This window comes from Tachyglossus aculeatus, chromosome 2 (genome assembly GCF_015852505.1).
Source record: "Tachyglossus aculeatus isolate mTacAcu1 chromosome 2, mTacAcu1.pri, whole genome shotgun sequence".
In the NCBI taxonomy this organism is placed as follows: Eukaryota; Metazoa; Chordata; class Mammalia; order Monotremata; family Tachyglossidae; genus Tachyglossus; species Tachyglossus aculeatus.
This window is the reverse complement of record NC_052067.1, coordinates 140,316,721-140,337,577: the sequence shown is the minus strand read 5'-3', so window position 1 is coordinate 140,337,577 and position 20,857 is coordinate 140,316,721. Positions and strand designations below refer to the sequence as shown.

The following is a 20,857-nucleotide window of genomic DNA, read 5'->3' as shown; positions in this document are numbered from 1 at the left end:
AGAAATGTACAAGTAAAATAAATAAATAAATAAATAAATAGAGTAAAAAATATGTACAACCATATGTACATATATACAGGTGCTGTGGGGAAGGGAAGGAGGTAAGATGGGGGGATGGAGAGGGGGACGAGGGGGAGAGGAGGGAAGGGGCTCAGTCTGGGAAGGCCTCCTGGAGGAGGTGAGCTCTCAGCAGGGCCTTGAAGGGAGGAAGACAGCTAGCTTGGCGGATGGGCAGAGGGATTGGGGGCATTCCGGGCCCGGGGGAGGACGTGGGCCGGGGGTCAACGGCGGGACAGGCGAGAATGAGGTACGGTGAGGAGATTAGCGGTGGAGGAGCGGAGGTTGCGGGCTGGGCTGGAGAAGGAGAGAAGGGAGGGGAGGGAGGAGGGGGCGAGGGGATGGATGGACAGCCTTGAAGGCAGGGTGAGGAGTTTCTGCCTGATGCGCAGGTTGATTGGTAGCTACTGGAACTGGCTCCACTGGAGATGGAGATGGTAGACAGTCCCTACCCAACAGTGGGCTCACAATCAATCAATCAATCAATCATATTTATTGAGCGCTTACTGTGTGCAGAGCACTGTACTAAGCGCTTGGGAAGGCCAAGTTGGCAACATATAGAGACGGTCCCTACCCAACACTGTTCTAATCGCCAAGGTGATTACAAAATAAGCCAATTCAGACACAATCCCATCGCCCCAAGGAGCTTCCAGTCTAGTTCAGGGAAGGCAGCGTCTTAGAAAAAGACGGGGCGTTGATATAACCCGCAGCATGGCTTAGTGGAAAGAACTCCGGCCTGGGAGGACCTGCCTTCCAATCTTGGCTCCGCCAAGGCGTTCCTTCATACATTCGGTTTTTGTATTTATTGAGCGCTTACTGTGTGCAGAGTAATAATAATAATAATGGAATTTGTTAAGCGCTTACTACATGCCCAGCACTGTTCTAAGCACCAGGGGAGATACAAGGTAATCAGGTTGTCCCACATGGGTCTCACCAGTTTACAGATGAGGTAACTGAGGCCCAGAGAAGTGAAGTGACTCACCCAGAGTCACACAGCTGACGAGTGGCAGAGCCGGGATTAGAACCCACGACCTCCGACTCCCAAGCCCGTGATCTTTCCCCTGAGCCACGCTGCTTCTATTTATTTTATTTTGTTAGTATGTTTGGTTTTGTTCTCCGTCTCCCCCTTTTAGACTGTGAGCCCACTGGTGGGTAGGGACTGTCTCTATATGTTGCCAACTTGTACTTCCCAAGCGCTTAGTACAGTGCTCTGCACACAGTAAGCGCTCAATAAATACGATTGATTGATTGATTCTCACTGTACTAAGCACTTGGGAAAGTACAGCCGTCCACATGTTTTGTTTTGTTGTCTGTCTCCCCCCTTCTAGACTGTGAGCCCGTTGTTGGGTAGGGACCGTCTCTATATGTTGCCGACTTGGACTTCCCAAGCGCTTAGTACAGTGCTCTGCACACAGTAAGTGCTCAATAAATATGATTGATTGATTGATTCTCACTGTACTAAGCACTTGGGAAAGTACAGCTGTCCACATGTTTTGTTCCCTGTCTCCCCCTTCTAGACTGTGAGCCCGTTGTTGGGTAGGGACCGTCTCTATATGTTGCCGACTTGGACTTCCCAAGCGCTTAGTACATCATCAATCGTATTTATTGAGCGCTTACTATGTGCAGAGCACTGTACTAAGCGCTTGGGAAGTACAAATTGGCAACACATAGAGACAGTCCCTACCCAACAGTGGGCTCACAGTCTAGTACAGTGCTCTGCACACAGTAAGCGCTCAATAAATGCGATTGAATGAATTGAATGAATTACAACCATAAACAGGGACATTCACTGCCCACAGCAAGCTTACAGGGCTTGCTGTGTGACCTTGGGCTAGTCACTTCACTTCTCTGGCCTGTTTCCTCTGGATACCGGTTCTCCCTCCTACTTAGATTGCGAACCTCATGCGGGACAGGGACCGTGTCCACGCTAATTAACTTGTACCCACCCCAGTCCTTAGAAGACTGTTTGATACGTAGTAAGCACTTAACAGGCACCATACGAAAATAATACTTCACTCAATAAATAATAATAATAAATAACTCAATCCAAGGTTGCTTTTATGCCTTGGATGCCATTACCTATAAATGGAGGTGGGTGAAGTTGCAGGACACAGAGAGTAGGAGTGTAGACTATCACACCGAGTCAGGAGTGATTGAGCAGAGATCAAAATGTCGAGAGCAGTTGCTGAGATCCCTCTCATCACGTCTGCTCTGAAACTCATGCCTTAATAATTAGTAATCATCGTGGTATTTGTTAAGCGCTTCTTTTATGCCGTTCTAAGCGCTGGGATGGATACAAGCTAATCGGGTTGGACACAATCCGTGTCCCTCATGGGTCTCACAGTCTTAATCCCCATTTTCGCGTAACTAGTTACGCTAGTTAGTTCCCCCTCCTTCCTCTCCCCCTCATCCCCCTCTCCATTCCCCCCGCCTTACCTCCTTCCCTTCCCCACAGCACCTGTATATATGTGCGTATGTTTGTACATATTTATTACTCTATTTTACTTGTACATATCTATTCTGTTTTAGTTTGTTAGTATGTTTGGTTTTGTTCTCTGTCTCCCCCTTCTAGTCTGTGAGCCCGCTGTTGGGTAGGGACTGTCTCTGTGTGTTGCCAACTTGGACTTCCCAAGCGCTTAGTACAGTGCTCTGCACAAAGTAAGCGCTCAATAAATACAATTGATTGATTGATTGATTGACCCCCCCCGAGCCTGGAATGCCTCTCTCCACACACCCATCAAGCTAGCTCTCGTCCTCCCTTCAAAGCCCTCCTGAGAGCTCACCTCCTCCAGGAGGCCTTCCCACACTGAGCCCCCTTTTTCCTCTCCTCCTCCCCATCCCCCCCGAGCCCTACCTCCTTCCCCTCCCCACAGCACCTGTATATATTTGTACAGATTTATTACTGTTTATTTTACTTGTACATACTTACTGCTCTATTTTGTTAATGATGTGCATGTAGCCATAATTCTATTTATTCTGATGGCATTGACACCCATCCACATGTTCTGTTTTGTTGTCTGTCTCCCCCTTCTAGACTGTGAGCCCGTTGTCGGGTAGGGACCGTCCCTCTATGTTGCCGACGCTGTGTGCTCTGCACTCAATAAATACGGGTTGAGTGAACGAATGAATGAATTTTCCAGATGAGGTAACCGAGGCCCAGAGAAGTGAAGCGACTTGCCCGAGGTCACACAGCAGACAGGTGGCGGAGCCGGGATTAGGACCCCGATCCTTCCAACTCCCAGGCCAGTGCTCTGTCCATTAGGCCACACTGCTTCTTGGGTGATGCCCTTGCTCGGACGGCCAGGCAATAGTAACAGCCCCCAGGACAGCCGTGTTATCCGGTCTGATCGTTTGGTCCACATTTCTACGTTTCCAGAAAAGCTTAAAGTCAACGCGGAGTTAGACCAGAAGGGGAAGGAAGACAAAACAACAGCCCAGCCCCCCGTTGTCGAACCTGAAGTCAAACGTCCCCCCGGTACTGGCCCAGAGAAACCCTGCTTGAAAACCGAACCCGTTAAAACACAGCAAAAGGAGAAAAAGAGGTAAGGCAGCGTCACGAAGCTTCCGACGGGGAAAGTTTCTCCGCTGGGGGTGGATAAGGCGTGATCCCGGGGACGATGACTTAAGTATTTTTATTTATTTTTTTATTGATTTTTGTTTTTCATAACGAAAATCCCCCTTCTAGACTGTGAGCCCACTGTTGGGTAGGGACCGTCTCTATATGTTGCCAACTTGGACTTCCCAAGCGCTTAGTACAGTGCTCTGCACACAGTAAGCGCTCAATAAATACAATTGATTGATTGATAATGGTATTTGTTAAGCGCTTCTTATTGTGCCAAGTGGTTTTCTAAGCACTGGGGTAGATCCAAAGCAGCAGAGAAGCAGCGTGGCGCAGTAGATAGAGCCCGGGCCTGGGAATCAGGGGGTCATGGGTTCTAATTCTGGCTCTGCCACTTGCCTGCTGTGTGAACTTGGGCAAGTCACTTCACTCTGCCTCAGTTCCCTCAGCCGTAAAACGGAGGTTAAGACTGCGAGCCCCGTATGGGACGGGGACTGTGCCAACCTAATTATCTTGTGCCTACCCCAATGCTTAGAACAGTGCCTGGCACGTAGTAAGCGCTTACCCAATACCGCAATAATAATAACGATCCAAGCTAATCAGGTTGGACACCGTCCCCGCCCCACACGGGGCTCACAGTCTTCCTCCCCATTGGACAGGTGAGGGACCCGAGGTCCAGAGAAGTGAAGCGACTTGCCCAAGGTCACACAGGAGCCGGGATCAGAACCCAGGTCCGTCTGACTCCCGGGCCAGATTGCTGCGGACAGAGAACGTGTCCGTTCTGTGGTTCTCCGCACACTGTGAGCGCTCAGTAAGCTCGCTTGACGACAAATCCCCGCAGACAGCTGCCCCTCTTCCCGGTTCCCCGAGACCGTCGGGGGGAAAGGAAAATCCATCTCGGGGACGGACCCCCTCCGAAAAATCATAAGCCAAATTGGTCAACTTTCCGCGCCGACCGGCCCACTTGGAGCGAGAGCCTCCGGCCCCGCGTTCACGCCCGTGTACCGTTCTCAGTCGGGCTTAAGAGAGGACTCTCTGTGTTGACTTTTTCTATCAAGGAGTTTATTTTTCAAGTGGTCAGAGGTAATTAGAAAAGAAAATAAGAGGCCCCCGCAGGCCGTGAAAAACGAGTTCCAGGAGTCGGAGACGCTACCTCATAGTCGGTAGCAGCAAGTCTGCGGAGAGACTCCCCGCGGGGGTCCCCGCCGGCCCGGCCGACCCCCGGGGGAGGGATGACTTGGCCGGGGGGGCCGGGAGAGCATCTCCCCCACCGCGTCGGGGGGCCGGGGCCAGCACGGCGTGGGGCTTAGAGCCCTGTCTGGGCCACCAGCTGGCAACCGGTGAGGTGGATAATGATGATGATGATGGTGGTGGTATTTGGTATGCACTTACTATGCATCGGGCACTGTACTAAGCGTTGGGAGTAGATACGAGCTAATTGCGTTGGACGCGATCTCTCCCACGTAATAATGGTGGTAGTATTTGTTAGGGGATTACTATGTGCCAGGCACTGTACTTAATGATGATGATGATGATGGTATTTATTAAGAGCTTACTATGTGCAAAGCACTGTTCTAAGCGCTGGGGAATTTACAAGGTGACCAGGTTGTCCCACGTGGGGCTCACAGTCTTAAACCCCATTTTGCAGAGGAGGTAAGTGAGGCCCAGAGAAGTGAAGTGACTTGCCCAAAGTCACACAGCTGACAAGTGGCAGAGCCGGGATTCGAACCCGTGACCTCTGACTCCAAAGCCCGGGCTCTTTCCGCTGAGCCATGCTGCTTCCCAATGATGGGGAAGCATCATTAATGATGGGGCAGATGCAGAGTAATTGAGTTGGCTGCAGTCCTCATCCCAGGTAATGATGTGCTTCCCAAGCGCTTGGTACAGTGCTCTGCACAAAGTAAGCGCTCAATAAATACAATTGATTGATTGGTATTTGTTAAGCATTTACTATATGCCAGGCACTATACGAAGCGGTGGAGTGGATGGAAGGTAATTTGGTTGGGCTTAATCCCTGTTCCAAATAATAATAGTAATATTTGTTATGCACTTACTATGCACCAGGCACTGTACTAAGCGTCGGGAGTAGATATGAGGTAATCGCGTTGGACGCGATCTCTCCCACATAATAATGGTGGTAGTATTTGTTAGGGGATTACTATGTGCCAGGCACTGTACTTAATGATGGGGCAGATGCAGAGTAATTGAGTTGGATACAGTCCTCGTCCCAGGTAATGATGTACTTCCCAAGCGCTTGGTACAGTGCTCTGCACAAAGTAAGCGCTCAATAAATACGATTGATTGATTGATTGGTATTTGGTAAGCATTTACTATATGCCAGGCACTGTATGAAGCGGTGGGGTGGATGGAAGGTAATTTGGTTGGGCTCAATCCCTGTTCCAAATAATAATAGTAATATTTGTTATGCACTTACTATGCACCAGGCACTGTGCTAAGCGTTGGGAGTAGATACGAGGTAATTGCGTTGGATGCGATCTCTCCCACATAATAATGATAATGGTGGTAGTATTTGTTAGGTGATTACTATGTGCCAGGCACTGTACTTAATGATGGGGCAGAGGCAAAGTAATTGAGTTGGATACAGTCCTCATCCCAGATAATGATGTACTTCCCAAGCGCTTAGTACAATGCTCTGAGCAAAGTAAGCGCTCAATAAATACGATTGAATGAATGATGATAGTTGTGGTATTTGTTAAGCATTTACTATATGCCTGGCACTGTACGAAGCGGTGGGGTTGATGGAAGGTAATTTGGTTGGACTCAATCCCTGTTCCAAATAATAATAATAATAGTAATATGTGCTATGCACTTACTATGCACCAGGCACTGTGCTAAGCGTTGGGAGTAGATACGAGGTAATTGCGTTGGATGCGATCTCTCCCACATAATAATGATAATGGTGGTAGTATTTGTTAGGTGATTACTATGTGCCAGGCACTGTACTTAATGATGAGACAGATGCAAAGCAATTGAGTTGGATACAGTCCTCGTCCCAGATAATGATGTACTTCCCAAGCGCTCGGTACAGTGCTCTGCACAAAGTAAGCGCTCAATAAATACGATTGATTGATTGATTGGTATTTGTTAAGCATTTACTATATGCCAGGCACTGTACGAAGCGGTGGGGTGGATGGAAGGTAATTTGGTTGGGCTCAATCCCTGTTCCAAATAATAATAATAGTTGTAATATTTGTTGCGCACTTACTATGTGCTAGGAACTGTACTAAGCACTGAGGTAGCGACGAGGTAATTGGGTTGGACATGATCTCTTATTGTGCCAAGTGGTTTTCTAAGCACTGGGGTAGATCCAAAGCAGCAGAGAAGCAGCATGGCGCAGTAGATCAAGCCCGGGCCTGGGAATCAGGGGGTCATGGGTTCTAATTCTGCCTCTGCCACTTGCCTGCTGTGTGAACTTGGGCAAGTCACTCCCCTCTGCCTCAGTTCCCCCAGCTGTAAAATGGAGGTTAAGACTGTGAGCCCCGTATGGGACGGGGACTCACTGAGGTAGATACAAAGCAGGTGGGTTGGACGTGGTCTCTGTCCCACAATAATAACAATAATCATAATAGTTGTGGTATTTGTTGAGCGCTTACTTTATCAATCAATCAATCGTATTTATTGAGCGCTTACTATGTGCAGAGCACTGTACTAAGCGCTTGGGAAGTACAAATTGGCAACACACTGGCATTACTTTATGCCAGGCACTGTACTAAGTGCTGGGGTAGATGCACGGTAATTTGGTCAAACTCAGTCCCTGTCCCAAATAATAAGAATAAGAATTATTACTAATATTATTACTCTATTTATTCATTTTACTTGTACATATCTATTGTATTTGTTTTATTTTGTTAATATGTTTGGTTTTGTTCTCTGTCTCCCCCTCCTAGACTGTGAGCCCACTGTTGGGTGGAGACCGTCTCTATATGTTGCCAACTTGTACTTCCCAAGCGCTTAGTACAGTGCTCTGCACACAGTAAGTGCTCAATAAATACGATTGATTGATAAGAAGAAGAAGAATTGTAATCACTATGTGTTAGGAACTCTACTAAGCACTGAGGTAGATACAAGGTAATTGGATTGGATGTGGTCTCTGTCCCGCAATAATAGTAGGAGTCATAATAATTGTGGTATTTGTTGAGCGCTCACTATGCGCTGTGCGCTGGGGTAGATACGAGGTAATTGGGTTAGACACAGTCCCCGTCCCTCCTGAGGCTCACGCTGTCATCGTCATCATCAATTGTATTTATTGAGCGCTTACTGTGTGCAGAGCACTGTACTAAGCGCTTGGGAAGTACAAATTGGCAACACATAGAGACAGCCCCTACCCAACAGTGGGCTCACAGTCTAAAAGGGGGAGATGGAGAACAAAACCAAACATACTGACAAAATAGAATAGAATAGATATCATCATCAATCGTATTTATTGAGCGCTTACTACGTGCAGAGCACTGTACTAAGCGCTTGGGAAGTACAAATTGGCAACATATAGAGACAGTCCCTACCCAACAGTGGGCTCACAGTCTAATGCTCCGCACACGGTAAGCGCTCAGTAAATACGATTGATTGATTGTTGGGTAGGGACCGTCTCTATGTGTTGCCAATTTGTACTTGCCAAGCGCTTAGTCCAGTGCTCTGCACACAGTAAGCGCTCAATAAATACGATTCATTGATTGATCTTATTAAAATCAACCGGCCTCCTTCCTCTCCCCCTCCCCATCCCCCCGCCTTACCTCCTTCCCCTCCCCACAGCACCTGTATATATGTATATATGTTCGCTTGTATTTATTACTCTATTTATTTTATTTGTACATATTTATTCTATTTATTTTATTTTGTTAGTATGTTTGGTTTTGTTCTCTGTCTCCCCCTTTTAGACTGTGAGCCCACTGTTGGGTAGGGACTGTCTCTATATGTTGCCAATTTGTACTTCCCAAGCGCTTAGTCCAGTGCTCTGCACATAGTAAACGCTCAATAAATATGATTGATGATGATGATGATAATAGATATGTACCAGTAAAATGAATAAATAAATAGAGTAATAAATAAATATGTACAAACATATATACAGGTGCTCCATTTGACAGATGAGGGAACTGAGGCCCAGTGAAGTGACTCGTCCAAGGTCACAAGTGGCAGAGCCGGGTTTCGAACCCAAGTCCTTCGGATTCCCAGGCCCGTGCGCTATCCGCTAGGCCACAGTGCTTCTCTAGTGCAGTGCCCAATAGCCCTCTCTGTGCCACAAGCTACGAACGGGTCAGTCGGGAGGGCGGATTTATTGAGGGCTCACTGAGTGCGGAACCCTGTTCTAAGCACTTGGGAGAGTACAGTATAGACGCATTCCTTGCCCACAGCGAGCTTACGGTCCGGAGGGGGAGATAGACGGGTTAAAACCACGCCGAACCGCGCGTCCGTCGTCGTGGCCGGCGAAACGTGGCCTGTCGGGCATCACTTGGGGTGTGTCTGTCCGGCTGAATCGTCATCATCATCATCAACCGTATTTATTGAGCGCTTACTGTGTGCAGAGCACTGTACTAAGCGCTTGGGAAGTACAAATTGGCAACATATAGAGACAGTCCCTACCCCACAGTGGGCTCACAGTCTTAAAAGGGGGAGACAGAGAACAAAACCAAACATACTAACAAAATAAAATAAATAGAATAGATAGGTACAAGTAAAATAAATAAATAGAGTAATGAATATGTACAATGCTTTCTTCACGTTAGTATCCATTCATTCAGTGGTATTTATTGAGCGCTTACTGTGGGCAGAGCACTGCACTAAGCGCTTGGGAAGTACAAGTTGGCAACATGGAGCGACGGTACCTACCCAACAACGGGCTCACAGTCTAGAAGAGGGAGAATATCCGCCTCCCTCTTTAGTCTCTAAGTTCGTTGTGGGCAGGAAACGCGTCTGCTAATTTTGTTGTATCGCGCTCTCCCAAGTGCTTAGAACAGTGCTCTGCACATAGTAAGCGCTCAATAAATACCCCTGATTGCCCCAAACCAGCCCCTGAGCCCCCTTGTTGATCTCTGCATCCGCAGTTAATAAATACCATAAAAAACCCAACTAATCAGTAAGTTCATTGTGGGCAGGGAACTTGTCTATCAATTCTGTGATATCGTACCCTCTCGCAAGTGCTTAGTACAGTGCCCTGTCCACAGGAAACGCTCAGTAAGACTGTAAGTTCATTGTGGGCAGGGAATGGGTCTGTTTATTGTATTGTACTCTCCCAAGCGCTTAGTACAGTGCTCAGCTGTCTCCCCCCTTCTAGACTGTGAGCCCGTTCTGGGCAGGGTTAATCTCTATATCCTCTCCCAAGCGTTTAGTACAGTGCCCTGTCCGCAGGAAACGCTCAGTAAGACTGTAAATTCATTGTGGGCAGGGAATGGGTCTGTTTATTGTATTGTACTCTCCCAAGCGCCTAGTACAGTGCTCTGCTGTCTCCCCCCCCCTTCTAGACTATGAGCCCATTTTGGGCAGGGATTGTCTCTATATCCTTTCCCAAGCGCTTGGTACAGTGCCCTGTCCATAGGAAACGCTCAGTAAAACTGTACGTTCATTGTGGGCAGGGAATGGGTCTGTTTTTTGTATTGTACTCTCCCAAGCGCTTAGTACAGTGCTCTGCTGTCTTCCCCCCTTCTAGACTGTGAGCCCGTTCTGGGCAGGGGTTGTCTCTATATCCTCTCCCAAGCGCTTAGTACAGTGCCCTGTCCACAGGAAACGCTCAGTAAGACTGTAAGTTCATTGTGGGCAGGGAATGGGTCTGTTTATTGTATTGTACTCTCCCAAGCGCCTAGTACAGTGCTCTGCTGTCTCCCCCCCCCTTCTAGACTATGAGCCCATTTTGGGCAGGGACTGTCTCTATATCCTTTCCCAAGCGCTTAGTACAGTGCCCTGTCCATAGGAAACGCTCAGTAAAACTGTACTTTCATTGTGGGCAGGGAATGGGTCCGTTTTTTGTATTGTACTCTCCCAAGCGCTTAGTACAGTGCTCTGCTGTCTCCCCCTCCTTCTAGACTATGAGCCCATTTTGGGCAGGGATTGTCTCCATATCCTCTCCCAAGCGCTTAGTACAGTGCCCTGTCCATAGGAAATGCTCAGTAAGACTGTATGTTCATTGTGGGCAGGGAATGGGTCTGTTTATTGCGTTGTACCCCCCCAAGCGCTTAGTACAGTGCTCTGCTGTCTCCCCCCTTCTAGACTGTGAGCCCGTTCTGGGCAGGGGCTGTCTCTATGTCCTCTCCAAAGCGCTTAGTACAGTGCCCTGTCCATAGGAAATGCTCAGTAAGACTGTATGTTCATTGTGGGCAGGGAATGGGTCTGTTTATTGCGTTGTACCCCCCCAAGCGCTTAGTACAGTGCTCTGCTGTCTCCCCCCTTCTAGACCGTGAGCCCGTTGCGGGCAGGGATTGTCTCTATTTGTTGCTGAATTGTATTTCCCAAGAGCTTAATACAGTGCTCTGCAATCAATCGTATTTATTTATCGAGCGCTTACTGTGCGCAGAGCACTGTACTAAGCGCTTGGGAAGCACACACACAGTACACACCCAGTAAGCGCTCAATAAATAGGATTGAATGAATGAACAGGACCAGTTGATTGGTTTCGAATTCCACCTTGCCGTGGATAATGTGCAACTTTTGTTTCGGGGTAGCGCTCGAGAGAAACGGCCCCAAATTTCGGAGGCGGGGGCTAAAGACGATGCAAACAAGAAGAAAAAGAGACGGAGAATTAAACTTCCCGAGTCTGACAGCAGTGAAGATGAGGGTAAGAATTAGTGATTTTTCTGTTAAATATCAATGAGTATTTGCCGCCTTATGTTTATCTACCCATAGCTGTTGTTTTTATTATTGTTATTATTATTATTATTGTATTTGCTAAGCACTTACTATCTGTCAAGCATTGTTTTAAACACTGCGATTGACGCAAACTAATCAGGTTGGACCCAGTTTCCCCGTCTCACACGGGGTTCACAGAAGCAGCGTGGCCTAGTGGGTCGAGCACTGGCTTGGGAATCAGAAAGTCATGGGTTCTAATCCTGGCTCCCCCACTTGTCTGCTGTGTGACCTTGGGCGAGGCAGTTCACTTCTCTGGGCCTCAGTTCCCTCGTCTGTCAAATGGGGATTGAGACTGTGAGCCTTATGTGGGACAGAGACTGTGTCCAACCCAATTATCTTATATCTTATATCTACCTCAGTGCTTAGAACATAGTAGGTGCTTCACAAATGCCATCATTATCATTATTATTATTATTATGTAGGAAGGAAACAGTGTATGTTGAAGCTCTTTGCCTGTAATTTATTTTAATGATGATGATGATGATGATGATGATTATGTAGGAAGGAAACAGTGTATGTTGAAGCTCTTTGCCTGTAATTTATTTTCCCCTGTAGACTGTAAGGCAGGAATATTGTCTACCAATTCTATTATATTGGACTCTCCCAAACACTTAGTACAGTGCCCCCTCCTCCCCCCCAAGTAAACGTTTAATAAATACCATCGATTGATTAGGCGCTACAAGTAATTAAGAAGCAGCATGGCTTAGTGGCTAGAGCCCGGGCCTAGGAGTCGGAAGGTCATGGGTTCTAATCCCGGCTCAGACACTTGTCTGCTGTGTGACCTTGGGCGAGGCAGTTCACTTCTCTGGGCCTCAGTTCCCTCATCTGTCAAATGGGGATTGAGACCGTGAGCCTCATGTGGGACAGAGACTGTGTCCAACCCAATTATCTTATATCTTATATCTACCTCAGTGCTTAGAACATAGTAGGTGCTTCACAAATACCATCATTATCATTATTATTATTATTATGTAGGAAGGAAACAGTGTATGTTGAAGCTCTTTGCCTGTAATTTATTTTAATGATTATTATTATTATTATTATTATTATTATTATTATTATGTAGGAAGGAAACAGTGTATGTTGAAGCTCTTTGCCTGTAATTTATTTTCCCCTGTAGACTGTAAGGCAGGAATATTGTCTGCCAACTCTATTATATTGGACTCTCCCAAACACTTAGTACAGTACCCCCTCCTCCCCCCAAGTAAGCGGTTAATAAATACCATTGATTGATTAGGCACTACAAGTAATTAAGAAGCAGCATGGCTTAATGGCTAGAGCCCGGGCCTAGGAGTCGGAAGGTCATGGGTTCTGATCCCGGCTCAGACACATGGCTGCTGTGTGACCTTGGGCAGGTCACTTCTCTGGGCCTCAGTTCCCTCATCTGTAAAATGGAGATTGAGACTGTGAGCCCCACGTGGGACAGGGACTGTGTCCAACCCGATTTGCTTGTATCCACCCCAGCACTTAGTACGGTGCCTGGCACACTCTACGTGCTTTACAAATGCCATTATTTTTTGTTTTTAATTGAAGTGTTAATTAAGGATAGTTGCTAAATCAAAGGCCAAAACTGTGGCCCCGGGGCTGTTGACGAGCACTAACTTCATCAGAAGTTAGATTTCTGATGTGAGCCCGCTGTTGGGAAGGGACTGTTTCTATATGTTGCCAACTTGTACGTCCCAAGCGCTTAGTACAGTGCTCTGCACACAGTAAGTGCTCAATAAATACGATTGAATGAATGAATCAATCAGGAGAGGTGTGACTACCACCATCACTGTGGCTGGTAATAACAATAATAATGGTGGTGTTTGTTAAGCGCTTACTATGTGCCAAGCACTGTTCTAAGCGCTGGGGCGGGGGGATACAAGGTAATCAGGTTGTCCCACGTGGGGCTCACAGTCTTAATCCCCATTTTACAGATGAGGGAACTGAGGCCCAGAGAAGTGAAGTGACTTGCCCAAAGTCACCCAGCTGACAATTGGGGGAGGCGGGATTAGAACCCATGACGTCTGACGCCCAAGCCCGGGCTCTTTCCACCGAGCCGTGCTGTGGCAGTTGTATTTCCCCTGTTGTAGAAGCCGCGTGGGTTAATGGATAGAGCATGGGTCTGGGAATCCGAAGGACCTGGGTTCTAATCCCGGCTCCGCCACGTGTCTGCTGGGTGACCTTGGGCAAGTCACTTTACTTCTGTGTGCTGACTGTGGGTCAGGCACTGTACTAAACGCTGAATACAAGCAAATGGGGTTGGACAGAGTCCCTGTCCCACGTGGGGCTCACAGTCGCAATCCCCGTTAATCCCCCAGGGATTGTTAATCGATTTGATGATAGGGATTGTGGATCGTTCCCCCAAATTTCATGGCAGGCTTCCTTTTTGGAATTTGTCTAAATTTGCAGCCCCCTTTACATTTTAATCCCTCGGAATCTGCCCCTCGGGAGGGAAGGGGATTTAGGTAATCCAAGCTAGCCCGGTGAAGGACTTTTAGACTGTGAGCCCACTGTTGGGTAGGGACTGTCTCTATATGTTGCCAATTTGTACTTCCCAAGCACTTAGTACAGTGCTCTGCACATAGTAAGCGCTCAATAAATATGATTGATGATGATGATGATGACTTTGGACCGGCTCCAAAGTGCAATGAGAAGTGAAGCAAGAGGCGGGTGGAGTGGTCAAAGAACCGGGCAAAGACGACAGCTTTGACATTAACGGTCAGCAGAAAAAGAAAAACGGTCAGCTGAAAAAGGCGAGTCAAGTGATGATAAAATCCAAATTTCCCCGGCTCAGGAGATTTTGGAAAGCGCCTGCTCTGCGTCAAGCACCGTTGTGAGTGCGGGGATAGAAGCAGCTTCATCAGGTCAGCCCGGTCCCTGTCCCACGTGGGGCCCACACTCTGAGCAGCTGGGAGAGAAGGGATCGAATCCCCATTTCGGAGCTGAGGAAACTGAAGCCCAGAGAAGCGACGTGGCGGCTCAAGGTCACACAGCGAGCAAGTGGCGGCGCTGGAATTAGAACCCAGGATCTCTGACTCTCAAGCTGCTTCCAGCAAGAGCCACCCTCTCTTCGTCTTCAGACGCCAAAATCAGTCCCTCACCTGGGTCTCTTTTTCACCTTTCGTCATGGGGAAGCAGCGTGGCTCAGTGGAAAGAGCGCCGGCTTGGGAGCCAGAGGTCATGGGTTCGAATCCTGGCTCCGCCACTTGTCAGCAAGCCACCTAACTTCTCTGGGCCTCAGTTCCCCTCATCTGTAAAATGGGGGTTAAGACTGTGACCGGATCACCTGTCCCCCTTCTAGACTGTAAGCCCACTGTTGGGTAGGGACTGTCTCTATATGTTGCCAACTTGGACTTCCCAAGCGCTTAGTACAGTGCTCTGCACACAGTAAGCGCTCAATAAATACGATTGATTGTATCCCCCCTGCAGCACTTAGAACAGTGTTTTGCACATAGTAAGCGCTTAACAAATACCACCATTACTATTATTATTATTATCTCTACCGAATCCCCCATTCCAGCCCACTCATTTTCTTTCTCCCCACCTCTTCCCTTTCTCCTCTCTTCCCTCCCTGTCCTCTCGGATGCGTTCTATATGGGAGTCTATATGTTGCCAATTTGTACTTCCCAAGCGCTTAGTACAGTGCTCTGCACATAGTAAGCGCTCAATAAATATGATTGATGATGATGATGATGCCAATGCGTTCTCCGTGCCGGTTTCTGCCCAGGACATTCCTAAGCGAAGGCATCTGACCCCAAGGGATGTCAAATGCAAGGCATTATGATACAGTCAATCAATCAATCGTATTTATTGAGCGCTTGCTGTGTGCAGAGCACTGTACTAAACACCTGCACACAATGTGGGGACGAGAGTTTAATAGTCGAGGATTCATCGTGGGCAGGGAACCTATCCGTTTATTGTTACAGTGTACTCTCCCCAGCGCTTAGTACAGAAGCAGCATGGCTTAGCACACATCTGGGAGTGACAAAGTCGTAGGTTCTAATCCCGGCGGCACGACTAGGGCAAATCACGTTTCTTCTCCGGGCCTCAGTTCCCTCATCTGTAAAATGGGAGTAAGACTGGGAGCCCCAAGTGGGACAGGGACTGTGTCTAAGCGCTATGTCCTACCCCAGCGCTTAGAACAGCGCCTGGCTTATAGTAAGCACTTAACAAACACCGTAATGATAATAATAATAATTTTGAATGAGTAATAAGCACTCAATAAATATGATTAAATGAATGAATGGAGAGGCCATAAAGGCTTCATTTTTTTAAAAAAAAAAAAGCTTAAATTTTGTGGCCCCAGAAGAGGCCCTTGGCAAGGGAGAGCGGCCTAGGTAAAAGCACACAGGCCTGAAAGTCAAGAGCTCTGAATTTTAGTTCATTCATTCAGTCAGTCAGTCATATTTATTGAGTGCTTACTGTGTGCTGAGCACTGTACTAAGCGCTTGGGAAGTCCAAGTCAGCAACATATAGAGACGGTCCCTACCCAAAAACGGGCTCACAGTCTAGAAGGGGGAGACAGACAACAAAACAAAACATGCTTTGGAGTCAGAGGCCACGGGTTCAAATCCCGGCCCCCCCCAATTGTCAGCTGTGTGACTTTGGGCAAGTCACTTCACTTCTCTGGGCCTCAGTTCCCTCATCTGGAAAATGGGGATTAAGATTGAGCTCCCCCGTAGGACAACCTGATCACCTTGTAACCTCCCCAGCGCTTAGTACAGTGCTTTGCACACAGTAAGCGCTTCATAAATGCTATCATTGTTATTATGTAGACAGGTGTCAAAATCGTCAGAACAAATAGAATTATAGCTATAACAAATAGAATTATAGGGGTTGGTCGCAATCCCCGTCCCACATGGGGCTCAAAATCTTAATCCTCATTTTACAGATGAAGGAACTGAGGCACAGAGAAGTAAAGTGACTTACCCAAGGTCACACAGCAGACAAGTAGTGGAGTAAGGATTAGAACCCAGCTTCTTCTGTCTCCCAAGCTCATGCTTTATCCGCAAAGCCACGATTTGGTACCATTCTCCCAGTCACTCAGGACATCCCCTAATAAATGAATTCATTCAATGTCGTACTTATTGAGCGCTTACTGTATGCAGAGCACTGTACTAAGCGCCATCTGCACCCCTTCAGCCAATCGACTGAGCGGTTTCTGTGTGCAGAGCACCGTACCAAGTGCTGAGGAGAGTAATGGTAGACACATTCCCTGCCCACACCGAGCTTATGATCTAGAGCAGGAGACAGGGGTTAATCTAAATAAATTACGGATATGCCCGGGCCTGCTGTGAGACCTTGGGTAAGTCATTTCTCTCTGCCCCACTTGCCTCATCTGTAAAATGGGGATGAAAATACCTGTTCTTCCTCCGTCTTGTATTTTGAGCCCCGAGTGGGACGGCAAACGAGTCTGATCTGATTCTGTCACCTACTCCAGAGCTCAGCACATAGTACGTGCTTAACGAATTACATTATTATTATTACTCTTTAAGGATTTAAACGATCCCAGGGCCTGCAGGTTTAGGCGTACGTTTAAAAGGAATTTCCCAGTTTCCCCGGGCAAATTGGTTCATTGCCCTTGTAGCCTAACTGTTGCCTTTGGATCTTCCTCCGTGTGTCAGCGTGTTCTTAGAATACCTGTATTTTTTTCCCCATATCCTTGCCCCGAACTCCGCAAAGCCTTCCCCTTCCTACATTCCAACAGCCTTTTAGATCCAGCTGCTTTCAAGCCCCGTCTAAAATGAAAAGTTTGCAAGTATCCCAGTGTCCTGCCTCGTAACTTCCTCCGTCCCGAAAGCTGGCCATTTCGCCCCTTTTGATCGCATGAGATTTTCATCCTATTTAGCCGTAGTATTAATAGCGTTCATGACACGCTTGCAACGTAGAGAGCACTGTATTCATAAAAATAATGATAATGGTGTCTGTTAAGCCCCTATATGTTTGTACGCATTTATTACTCTATTTATTTATTTATTTTACTTGTACATATCTATTCTATTTATTTTACTTTGTTAGTATGTTTGGTTTTGTTCTCTGTCTTCCCCTTTTAGACTGTGAGCCCACTGTTGGGTAGGGACTGTCTCTATATGTTGCCAATTTGTACTTCCCAAGCGCTTAGTACAGTGCTCTGCACATAGTAAGCGCTCAATAAATACAATTGATGATGATGATGATGAGAGGTATCGTGGCCTAGTGGCTAGACCACGAGCCTGGGAGTCAAAAGGACCGGGGTTCCAATTCCAGCTTCTCTACTTGCCTGCTGTATGACCTTGGACAAGTCACTTCTCTTCTCTGGGCCTCAGTTACCTCATCTGGAAAATGGCGATTGAGACTTTGAGCCCCACGTGGGGCAGGGACTGTGTCCAACCCGATTTGCTCGGATCCACCCCAGCGCTTAGTACAGTGCCTGATCCACAGTAAGTGCTTAACAAATGCCACAGTCCTTCGGACCCCCAAGCCTGGGCTGTAGCCCCCAGGTCACACTGCTCCTCTAAGAAAGACAAGATAGTTGGGAAATAGACATGGTCCTGTATATATATGCAGTATATGGCCAGTTGTCTTAATAATAATAATGGCATTTACTAAGCGCTTACTATGTGCAAAGCACTGTTCTAAGCGCTGGGGAGGTTACAAGCTGATCAGGTTGTCCCACGTGGGGCTCACAGTCTTTTAATCCCCATTTTACAGATGAGGGAGCTGAAGCGCAGAGAAGTGAACTGACTTGTCCAAAGTCACACAGCTGACAATTGGCGGAGCCGGGGTTTGAACCCGTGACCTCCGACTCCAAAGCCCAGGCTCTTTCCACTGAGCCACGCTGCTTCTCTGATATCTGTCCTTTTTTTTTTTTAGCTATTCACCGTGGAGAGTTGATCTTAAACCGAAAGTCCTCAAACGGAGCAGGGCCACGTTCTGTTTAATCTGGGCATCATCATCATCAATCGTATTTATTGAGCGCTTACTATGTGCAGAGCACTGTACTAAGCGCTTGGGAAGTACAAATTGGCAACATAATTGTCAAAATTGTCATAATTGTCAAAAGAAGCTGTGCAAATTGGGCACAGCTTCTAACCCCGGGACACAAATAGAGCCGTGATTTCCGAGGGCGGGTGGCGATGGGTTGAGCGTCGCGCACAAACTATTTAAGGAAAACGCGTTCCAGGATCAGAAATAGAATGCAGATCTCCAGAAACCGTAGCTTTTGTTACTAAGTAATTCCAGGCGCGGCTTTTTTTTTTTTATTCCTTCTCTTCGCCCCCCCCTTGGTAACGTTTCAGCCGTCTTCAGAGCCGCAGTCCATCGCTGTAGTTTGTCTAGCTTAACACCTTGACCTTCCAGAAAGTGGACGCGTTGGCCGGTCTCTCTGCCCTGTTTTCCAACTCGGGCTCCGCGTTACGGACTAGCCGTCCGGAGCCCGGCGGAGAGGCCGGACGAATCCCTCCTTCGGTGTCGACGGCCCTGCGTTTTGTCCGGAGGTCTTGTCCGTGTTGGAAACGGCTCATCCGTTGTCTTGCCGTGATTTCTCCCCCGCTTCACCTCCGCAGGTCACTTGGCTGTGCGGTCAAGCCCTATTTTTAACAGTGACCTAATCATCTGGGGGTAGTTTCGCAGCCAGGATTTAGTCTTAACGGCCTGAGCCCAGCCAACCGACGATGGAGGGACCAGGGGAACGTAAAAAACGCCTCAGTCCCTCACCGGACAGATTCGGCGAAGCCCTCGGGCGGTAGGTCCCGTGAGAATTCTTCAGCTTTTGCCCGTCACAACCTTTTGTGGGCCTTCCTTGGCCGGCACCAGGCTCTAGAGCGGTTTCGGTACATCGGCAAGATGAGGCGGCCACCTGTTCTCCGAGCCGGAGGGCGAGCCGCGGAAACCGGCTCCTCTCCGGCCTCCCGTTGTCAGCTCCAGAGTCGTCTCGCGACGCGGCAGGCGTGTCGATCGATTCCCTCGGTCGGGAGCCTGGGAGACAATTCGGCTCTTTCAGTTAACTCGGAGTAGAGAAAACCGCTATTTCCCTGGCAGTCTTGAGCCCCGGAGGGGATTTTTTTGGAGACGAAGAGCACAGCTCTGGAGGAAGCCAGCGAGTTAAGCTCCTTTTAAAATAGCAGCTCTTTGGTGGGGTGGGGGGGAGAAATCAAGCCCTGTCACGATTTTACTTGCTAATTTGTAGTTTGTTTTATGCTTTAGCCGTGCCAGACTCTCCAGGGGCTTATGAAGCTGAATTACCACCTGCACCCCCTCCTCCTCTGCCTCTGAAGAGCGAACCAGAACCTCTTTGCGTCAAGGTAAAAATCAGAATAAGTGGCATTGTAGGTCGTTACTAAGCACCGGAGGGGGAGATACAGTACGCTCAGATCAGATACGGTCCCTGACCAGACTCGCAGTCTAAAGGGCACGGAGAGCGGCTGTTGGATCCCCATTTTACAGATGAGGAAACTGAGGCCCGGTGAAGTTAAGTGACTCACCCAAGGCCACGCAGTAGATAAGTGGCAGAGCGGATTAGATTACAGCTCTCCTGACTCCCAAAGCTCTTTGTTAGGGCACACCCCACTATAGCAGCGTGGCTCAGTGGAAAGAGCCCGGGCTTTGGAGTCAGAGGTCATGGGCTCAAATCCCGGCTCCGCCAATTGTCAGCTGTGTGACTTTGGGCAAGTCACTTCACTTCTCTGTGCCTCAGTTCCCTCATCTGTAAAATGGGGATTAAGACGGTGAGCCCCCCGTGGGACAACCTCATCACCTTGTATCCCCCCAGCGCTTAGAACAGTGCTTTGCACATAGTAAGCACTTCACAAATACAATCATTATTATTATTATTATTATCCTCTGTGCCTCAGTTCCCTCATCTTTAAAATGAGGATTAAGACCATGAGCCCCCTGTGGGACAACCTGGTCACCTTGTAACCTCCCCAACGCTTAGAACAGTGCTTTGCACATAGCAAGTGCTTAATAAATGCCATCATTATTATTATAGAAGCAGCGTGGCCCAGTGGAAAGAGCCCGGGCTTTAGAGTCAGAGGTCATGGGTTCAAATCCCGGCTCCGCCAATTGTCAGCTATGTGACTTTGGGCAAGTCACTTATCTTCTCTGGGCCTCAGTTACCTCATCTGTAAAATGGGGATTAAGAATGTGAGCGCCCCCCGTGGGACAACCTGATCACCTTGTAACCTCCCCAGCACTTAGAACAGTGCTTTGCACATAGTAAGCACTTAACAAATGCAATCATTATTATTATTATCCTCTGTGCCTTAGTTCCCTCATCTGTAAAATGGGGATTAAGGCCATGAGCCCCCTGTGGGACAACCTGATCACCTTGTAACGCTTAGAACAACGCTTAGAACAGTGCTTTGCACATAGTAAGTGCTTAATAAATGCCATCGTCATTATTATTATTATTCAAGGTCC

General features: G+C 47.9%; 1 protein-coding gene across 1 annotated transcript in view; it reads left to right on the top strand.

The window, feature by feature from the left end:
• Positions 1–20,857, top strand: part of POLD3 (DNA polymerase delta 3, accessory subunit) — an 88,655-nt gene that overhangs the window by 51,991 nt on the left and 15,807 nt on the right. The window contains exons 8-10 of the mRNA XM_038742138.1: positions 3,434–3,599; positions 11,290–11,402; positions 19,643–19,740. Of these exons, the coding sequence (XP_038598066.1) occupies positions 3,434–3,599; positions 11,290–11,402; positions 19,643–19,740 (377 nt within the window). The remainder of the gene's footprint in view (positions 1–3,433; positions 3,600–11,289; positions 11,403–19,642; positions 19,741–20,857) is intronic.